The 9,729-nt window shown below is 31.4% G+C and overlaps 1 protein-coding gene across 1 annotated transcript; it reads right to left on the bottom strand.

Moving 5' to 3' along the window:
• Window positions 1-474: 474 nt before the first annotated feature.
• Window positions 475-6,064, bottom strand: LOC107482912 (transcriptional adapter ADA2b). The gene is made up of 12 exons (XM_016103498.3): window positions 5,690-6,064; window positions 5,378-5,433; window positions 4,892-5,070; window positions 4,531-4,596; window positions 4,267-4,392; window positions 4,077-4,152; window positions 3,795-3,852; window positions 3,617-3,714; window positions 3,025-3,247; window positions 2,690-2,900; window positions 1,948-2,214; window positions 475-1,102 (listed from the first exon to the last, which is right to left on the bottom strand). The coding sequence occupies exons 1-12, from the start codon at window positions 5,740-5,742 to the stop codon at window positions 911-913; spliced, it is 1,605 nt and encodes a 534-aa protein (XP_015958984.1). The 5' UTR covers window positions 5,743-6,064; the 3' UTR covers window positions 475-910.
• Between the last annotated feature and the right edge of the window lie 3,665 nt (window positions 6,065-9,729).

Genomic DNA, 9,729 nt, shown 5'->3' with positions numbered 1-9,729 from the left:
AAAATGAGAAAAGACTTTAGAGACTGAATTTTCCTACGAAAATGTTTTCATAAAAATACGGATTAAATCCATAAATCCTTTGTTAAATAATAAGATCGTTTGTCACTTATTTTTTTTATTGTTAATGACAAAAACTGTTGAAAATATTTTTGACAATTTACCCATAATTATTTGACTATGAACTATTTAATCTTTTAAAAGATATACACAATATTAGTTTACGACTTTACGCAGCAAGTTATATGCATTTTTACACTTTGTTTGGATGTTTAAAATGGAAAATGAATGGAAAAAAAATAGGTGAAAAGGAAATAAAAGAAAAGAAAATAAAAAAAAAGTTAATTCTTTTAAAGTCTAAGGACTAAGGTGGATATAAAAATTATTTTAAATAAATCTATGAATCAATTGCTACTCATGATGACTTCAAAAATATTGATTGCGGAAAAATATAAAGAACAATAAATGTTCAAGATATCATTAAAAATTTAAAAGTATTATTAAATACCGTATGACATATACAATGACCGACTGCATTGAAAATTTAAAAGTAGACAACTTTGATCGAACAAAATTTCAAAGTCTCACGTTAGCAAACTAGTGTTTTGTTCGGAACTGTGAGATGGTCTAGACTACAAACATTGGTTTGACATGAGTCTAAAGTTTTAATTTCCCAAAAACTGAACTCCCACCTCTAAATTCTAGTGCGTATGCAATAAGATAGGATCACATGCAGTGTCCCATGGACCCTTTGAAGTGTGTATAGGTCAATCTTTCATATTCCTATGTTCATACTAGAGCTTGATACAACACCTCAAAATTCCTACAAGTATTTATGTATGGATACAGAATAAAATTAATTATACAACAACCTCAATTTATTTTAAATTAATGGGGAGGCTAGACTAGTGTCTCAAGGTGAAGCAATACCCTTTTTTATGAGCATATCATAGACCCTATCAATTTTGATAGCATCCATCTTGAACAATTGATGAGCATCAGATTTTGCAGAGATGGTGCCACCAAGTATTTGTAGAGATAGCTGCTCTTGCATCTTCAGATATAAGGCTGGTGGCAACCTTAGTTCACAGCACAAGCGTTTCTCCTGTGCAGGAAGTAACAGATGCGAGTAAGCAACACTTTCAGGAAGAGAAATGAAGAAACAATTTGTTAATTTGAAAGATAAAAATAAAGTAATTACCATACAAATACAAAAGAATTTTAACCTCTTCAAGGAATAAACAATGAATAGGTCTCTGACTTTTTATCTCAAAGACAAATAAGTCCTCAACTAATTAAGAATACAAAAACGTCCCTTACTTTCTAAAACACGAGACATCTAAGTCCCTCTAGGGGACCGATTTGTCCTTATATATTTTGGACGGATGGACTTAAATGTCTCGTATTTTAGAAAATCAGGGATGTTTTTGTATTTTCAATTAGTCAGTGACTTATGCATCTTCGAATTAGTAAGTTAGGAACCTATTTGTCTTTTTCTCCAAAAAAAGTGTATAAATTTGTTTATTCTTATCATTTGTTCATAGGATAATATTTTAGATTGATCTCATTAAATCAATCAATAGTAAGTTCATAAATCTCCCTCATAACCTAGAGGGAAAGAATGTAAGTAATTAAGTATCAGAAATTCATAATCAAAATTTCCACCAGCATCCGCTTCTGCTCTCGGTGTGTTTGGTTTGAGAATATAAATCTGGGGTAAAATTTCATAGAAGAGCTCCATTCATAAGTTTATACATGGAGTTCATCCATGAAATGCAGCCCACAGCACATATGCTTGTTGTTAAAAGAAAAAAAAAAGATTCTTAAGAAGACACAACATAACATGATCACAAAGAACACAAGAAATTTAAACAACGAAATTCATATCGATATCAGGCAGCAAATCATTTATAAAAGTATCAACCAATACCAAAGAGAATGCATGCTTACAGGTTCAGAAAGTAAATCAGCCCCATAGTATCCTGTCACATCCATTTCATTGACAGAGCTTGAAGTAGCAGGTCCTGCAGGCCTGCCACTCATATCCTTGCTAGCGGAGTCTGGAGACATTAATGCATTTGGAACCCCCTGATTGCTTGGGCCACCCTGAGCACTTTCTTTTACCCTTCGTGTACTTTCATCAGCTTCCCTTCTTCTCTTATTTAACAGATACCTTTCAGCTTCAGCTGCATTACGGCAACCAGCAGCCCGTGCTTCCTGCAGTGCCACATATAATTGTTTTATTTGTGCATGAAATATGCAGATTACATTATCAGCAATGGCATAAAGAAGCATTGGTTATAATCATAAATGTACTAGTACTAGTACTAGGTTTGGCAAACCAAGAGGCTTCCATTTAGATGAATGCAAGAACACTCAAAACATGGACTAACCAGAGTGCTTTGCATGAAATTTTCCTAATCCCTTCAAGTGATAACAATTCAAATACAAGATGCCAAAACAATTTCAAATTTCAAGAGAGAATAAAAATCGGCAGCTCAGTGTATAAGGCTCTCACTTGGTGGAGTTTAGGGAGGGTAGATGTACCCAGCCTAACCCTACAAATGGAGAGGCTGGGGATCACAGGGCAACAAACTTGCTGGTGCACCAAGACTCACCCTCAGGGAAAGAAAGAAAGAAAGAAAGAAAGAATGAATGCACATATTAATCTAATGTCAACCGTATCTCAAACCTTGAGATCTTGAAGTCTTTTAAGAGTTCTATGTTCAGAAATAACTGTTCGAAGCAATTCCTCATGCTCTTCCTTTTTATGAAAGCGCATGAATATGTCATATCTCCTACATATCACCTTCTCCTCAGGGGTTAAATCCTTCTCGAATGAATTTGGGTATAACAAATTTCTTTCAAGAATGAAATCCTTTCTACGCTTTCTTTCATCAAGCCTGCAACACATTTCAATTTAAGGATGGCAGTACATAATGCAATACCATGCTAACATTGCGCTCTTAATGTTGCAGTGTTTATGATTCAGGAGGGGGAAACTAATATAATAAGATGGCAGTTCACCTTTTTGCATAGATACGTAAGACACGTAGTTTTATCTCTCTCTCATCGTCAGTGTCAGCATCCTTAAATTCCATTTCAGCAAGTAGTTGTTCAGCATCATTATCATATTCCGGATCAAATTCCTGTCTTTTTGAATTATAACCACTGGATTCTACCAATGAAGGACCTTCATTTCCTGAGGAATTCGGTTTCTTTCCACCAAAATTCCTGTCTACTTGAGAATCTGCCAGTGACAAAGGAACAAGAATTTAGACAGAACATAAATAATGGTGTGATTTTCCTCAGAGAATATGCATGTGGATATGCAAGCTAATCCCAGTGAGGAAAAGACAAAGCAGTGACTAGTGATGAGTTTCATGCAAGAAGCCGGTCACCTAAAATCCTAGTTTGGCATACACAAAATTTTAGCCCTAGATATTCTAGCAACAGAAAAATCACCACACTTCCTCAAATGGTAATCTGTTCCAATGGCTTCCAAATTATGCAAAAACAGTTATATGTGTGGTATCCTTCCTCCTGTTTTAGCTTATACGAATAGTAATTTTTTGTTGTAGAAATAAGCATTACAAGTATTATTCCAAATGTTTCTCACCTTCCAATTTAACTACACCAAGGCCGTCTTTTCCACGGGCTGAATTTGAGGCCTTCTGATTGGGGCCAGAGGAACCAGCTTTATGGGAATCTTCAACTCTGAATCAATGAATATACGTTAAAAAGTTTGGTACAGAAGATGGCAAGAAAAAAGTGCATATAGAAAATAATAGCCTTACTTGACTCTAGAAGGAGAAAACGTAGATTCTTCCTTAAGACCATCTGCCATGGAAATTCCTGTGCCAATTACACAGACAATAACGTGATTATAAGAAATTATCGATAACAAAAACATTACCCTTACAGCAAGCTGCAGCACTGATGTCTTCAGGCACAAGTACAAATAAATTGCAGATACAATAAGATGTTATGTTAAAGGTTAACTCATGTCATCCAAAATAAGTTACCAGTGAGGCATGCCTAATCTGTGACTGTAACAGAATATTATGACTGTCACAAACCTTTCTTGTCCTCACCCTGTCCTTTTGCCATGGCAAGAAGTTCTTTTTTGTTTTTCCCAACAACATGAGACATGTCCTAGTAAATAAAAAAGGGCAGGATTTAAAATACCATTATAGAAATAATAATTAATATAAATAGATATAATATAAAGAAGCACTGCTTGCAGCTTCATTTGATGCCCTATCATACCGGAAGAGGAAAGAACGGGGAGTTCAAATATATATTCCTATAGTGTTCTATGCATGATTCTTTGTTCTTTGTCCCAACATGCTCAGCAACTTCTGCCCAGTTTCCCAAGCCATACATTTCAATGCCCTAGAATCAACAAATTATTGCAGCAAAGATCATATATAAATAAGAGATGTATTGTTGGACAAAATGGAATTTACTAAGCTTTATATTTTTTAAGCACTAGACATCACTACGCCTAATAAATAAGTTTGGAGACAATACCTCTAGAAGCAGAATTTCATCATCTGCATTCCAGTCAGCACAAATAAGAGGGAAAGATAAATTATCCTGTCAAAAGTGAATCGTATTAAAATAAATCATCTTCGAGGAATGAAAAGTGGTTTAATTAACAGTATGGTAGTACAGTTTCAATTACTTAAAATCTTTCAAATATGTGATGGATATTCCAATACGATGACAGAACAGTTTATGAATAAAATTCTGTTTAACTTAACCCTGTAATTGTCTTGACTCTTTAGATAGATAAGCTAACAGGAAAGGAAACACCCAGCTTCTCTAACAAAAATTCTATAACTAATTAGGTATTTTGAAAGAACAACTTCGAATAAAAACTGTCACTGACCATAACCCTGTAAGGGTGACTGCTTTTATGCGGTGTCACCTCAGCTCCAACAGAAAAACATTCTATACATAGGTCAAAATCAGGGCACATAGCACACTTGATGCGGATTTTCCCTGTAATATCTTTATTACAATAATTACAGTGATACAAAGCTCTCTTCCCTTCACTTGCTCCCTGCCCTGTTGGTATTACATACATGCCAGTGAAATTATCTTAACATATGACCAGCCATGAATAAACAATCAATAAATGCACAACTAGAGCTCTAAGTAACTGTCAATCTATCACTGCTATAGCAATCTTCCTTCCTTTTTTCACTCCAAAACTAAAAAGGTTCGTTATTTTCTAGTTCAGAGACTTTCCACAAGCTGAGGAGTGAACTGCAATGATTCTATAACTTTCTTATACAACTCCATCTAAATTCAGTTTCTTAGTGTTGTGCAATTGACATTTACTGAAAGAGTACAAGATAGTGAAAAATCTTACCAGCAGCTCCAGGCTCTAAATTTTCTCCACTGGCAGCATTCTTTTTTCTCCTTGACCTACACACCCAATAGAAACAACAAGAGGAAATATGCTAAAAACAAGGATCAAAAGAATTCAGCTTTATAGTTGAAATGACAGCAGCTTTTCACTGAAACTTCGGATGAACATTCAGGGGAACAAATTCAATTATTCAATCGGTGTACTTGAATTACATTTACAACCATATATAAGCAAAACCTTTGAGCACTAACTGCAGATAACGGAAGTGCAATAGTAACGAAAAAATTTCAAAATTAAAAATTAAAATCGAACCTTTGGCTTGGGTCCTCATCAGCGTGGTGAAAATTCCCGCGAGAGCGACCCATTGATTCTGTTGGCCAAACCCAGTGCAAAATCGCGCTTGAACAGAGGAGGACGGGTAATTTAATCGATTCTAATCTAATAGATTTATCTTGTTTAAAATTTTAAAAAAGAAACCCTAGAATTTGGAGGAATCCATTGCAATTTGGGGTCACTGAGATTTCTTTGACAAAGGTTGAAATTTTTTAGTAATTGCAAATTAAGGCGGGGAATTTTCGTCATATAGTGTACTATGATGAACGGAAGGTTAGCAAATAGGAAATGAGAAAACGCGAACCCATGTTTCTCCGACAATTCGCAGTGTAACTGTGCAAGTTTGGTCGAACCGTGCTTGGTTTGGTTTGCAGGTTTAACTGTTTTTACTTTTTAAATCTATGAAAACCAGGTGCACTTATCAACTCAAATGTTATCTTAGTTAAAAACGGTTAAATAATTTGTTATATTTAACTAAATTATTAATTAATAATTTTTATTAGATGAAATTTATATTCAATTATTTGTAGGTAGAGTTAATAGTTTAAAATTATTAAATAATTTAATAAATTTGATTAAATTATTATTTAATTATCTTTGATTATCAACTTTATATGAAAACAATAAATTTTTATCTAATTTAAAAGGTCATTCCAGTAGAGATTTTATCGATATTGAGCGACCATGATGAGTTGTTGGTCAATTGAATGTGTTAGTCTAGACTAGTTAATGGTTAGTCAAAAGTAGACTAAACTCCAATTTAAGTAAATAGTTTAATTAAAATTTTTTTTGAAAAAATAACTTAAATAATAAATTGTTATATTAAAAGTAGTTTATAAATAAATTATTTTGTGTTTGAATTTTTAATTCTAAAAGTACTTATTTTATAGAAATGTGATAAAAAAAAGTAGTAGTATTATGAGAGAAGTCATTTTTTTAACCTTTCTATAACTTCTTAAATAGCTTTTTAGAAAGCTGCAATTTGGTTTTGAAAATTACATCAGACATTAATACTACTACTTTTCATAAGTTAAAAGTTCAAAAAAATTACTTTTGAAACTTCCCAAATAGACCCTAAAAAAGTCAGAAAACTTTATGTTAGATTATTTTAATTCTTACGTAGAATTTTTTTAATTTCTTACCATTTTTTAGAGTAATGTGTTTTACATTGATTAACTCTTGGAATAGAATTCTCTAGAAAATTGGATATTGTGGAGATGGATAAAGGATGAAGAAAAATTAGATAGTAAGGAGATGAATAAATAATAAACAAAATTATGAACAAATGATTGATAAACAATTGCAATTGTAGAATTGAGTAATTAAAAAACAAATTGAGGATAGATTATTCACCAATTATTAATATTAGTATTGAAAAAGATAAGATTATGATATCTGAATCAAAATTAAAACTTAAAAAATTGAAGATAGAATTTTAAAGATAAGATAAATGAAGAATAAAATAATAACTTATAAAAAAGTGGCGAAAAAGTTATAACAGCTTAATATACATTGCACTCCTCAATTTAATCGATTTTGTTATAACATCAATTGATTGAATACGAAAATATCCTTAATCACTTACAAAATTCAATCAATTGTGTTAGAAAACTAATCGATTGAATTTTGAGAAAACTTATTCTACAGCACAATTCAATCGATTGTGTTACCATGCCAATCGATTGAATAAGAAAATATCCTTATTGCTTTACGAAATTCAATCGATTGGATAACACTACCAATCGATTCAATAAGAAAAAATGTATATTCTATAGTGCAATTCAATCTGTTGTGTAATAATTTCAATCAATTGAATTATCAAGAAACAATTTTTATGACGTTTACGGATGTAACGAATCAAAGACAAAAAAATTCATTGATTCACATAACCAAAATATTTATGAAGGTCACAATTAATGAAAGATTTATTTCGTTATTGTTTTTGTTTCTAATTGAATAAATATAATAGATGAATAATAAAATACTAATTTATAAAATAAATGATAGATTTAATAATTAAATAATATATAAATGATTAAGTTGTAGTTAGAATTGAATAAGGACTATTTAACAATTATAAAAAAACTTAAAAAAATATGTTTTGTTACTATACTATTTAACGGTCTAAAACATTTTAGAACTATCGAATCATATGCCAAGACACAATGAAAGAGAGACACTAGTAGATACAATTTGTGACCGACTTCAGATATTCGCTATGATGAAAAACACCTTTAAAAATACACTATCATTTATACCGGTAAATTTTGTAAATACTAACAAAAATATCTATTAAACAAAAATATTACTATATTTATAAAAATAAATTTTGTATAATAACAATACCCAAATCTTAATTTTTGTTAACTTTTTAATAAATTTTTTAAATTATTCCTTTTGTTTTTTTTTTTTAATTCCAAACTTAATAACCCTCCCTTTTCTTTTTTCCAAACTTCATAACCCTCCTTCTCTTTTTTTCGCCTCTGTCAGCCACAGTTCCTATTCGAGACTCGATGACAAATAAATAAAGAGTAAAAAAAAGAAATAAAACTGAATAAAAATACATATTTGATTTAAAATAAAAAATAAAATATAGATTAAAATTAAATAAAAAAAATTATTCAATTTTTTATCCAATTTCTTGATGTAATGAAAGAGAGACTCTTCAACTTAATTTGTCCACACTGTAGTTTGGGGATTGAATCGAATGGACTGTTCAATTTTTTACCCAATTTTTCAATATAATAAAAGATGAACTCACCCAACCTTATTTGTTCAGGTCATGATTTCATCATGAAACCAAAGAATACTTTAACACTCTTCTAATATCTTCGTATGACGACAATAGTTTATAAGGTATTTATAACCTCTTATTATGTTAAAATTATAAACTAATTTTCTTAAATAATACTTGAATTCTTCAAATCACGAACATTTGAAGCACGCATCATTCTCCTTCTCTTCAAAAAAGATTCGTCCTCGAATTTTATAGTTAGAAAAATAATATATAAAAAAGAACAAATATAATAAAGATATTTTTTTGCACCGTATGTTTTTTTGTTTTAAATAATGAAATCAACAAGAACGACAAAATAAATAATAACAAAATACAAACAAGGAAAATAAGGACGACAAGAGCATAAAGAAGGGGCGAGAGACACTATAACTCTTTTTATTTAGGACATAAGAAGAACAAATATAGATTAATAAAAATTAATCTAATATCTAAAAATCTGATACCAAATGATACAAAATAAAAGATAAACAAGAAGATAAGAATTTAAACTGAATGAAATGATACATTAAAATTGAAATAGAAAAAAAGCGATAGATTGAAATTGAATACAAAGAGAATCACTCTACTTTCTACCCAATTTCTTGACGCAATGAGAAAGAGACTTCTCAACCTAACTTGTCCACACAATAGTTTGGGAATCGAATTAAAGGAACTCCTCAAGACCTCAACTTTCCATCCAATTTCCCGAACAATAAAGGAGGAACTTACTCAACCTCATTTGTCTACATTATGGTTTCATCACGAAACTAAAAAGTGCTTTGGCACTCCTCTAATATCTCCGTATGATAACTACAATAGTTTAGGAGGTATTTATAACCTCTAATTAGGTTAAAAAAAACCTATGTCCACAAACACAAACCCAATTTAGTAACTAAATAAACAAAATCAAAATACATCAAATTAAATTAAACATTCTAAAAATATAAACTAATACTTTTTTAAATAAAACTTGAACTATTTATATCACGAAGATTTAAAGTACGTATCACCCTAATTTCGCACCTGATGTCTTCCTCCAACGAGCAGCGCTCCCACGTCGAGGCGCTCTTCAACCTCTGCAAGTAGATGATCTCAACACCTTCTCCTTAAAGTTCGCACACCTCCTTTCCTCAATAGGAGACTCGAGCCATGTCTACTATCCTCCTCCACAAGCAACTCACGAAGGTCATAAAAGCACTTTACTGGTGGCTAACCTTTATCCCCAATTTCCATCTCTCTTTTT

This window comes from Arachis duranensis, chromosome 4, assembly GCF_000817695.3.
Source record: "Arachis duranensis cultivar V14167 chromosome 4, aradu.V14167.gnm2.J7QH, whole genome shotgun sequence".
Lineage (NCBI taxonomy): Eukaryota > Viridiplantae > Streptophyta > Magnoliopsida > Fabales > Fabaceae > Arachis > Arachis duranensis.
Note: the sequence above shows the minus strand (reverse complement) of the source record. Positions and strands in the feature narration are given on the sequence as shown.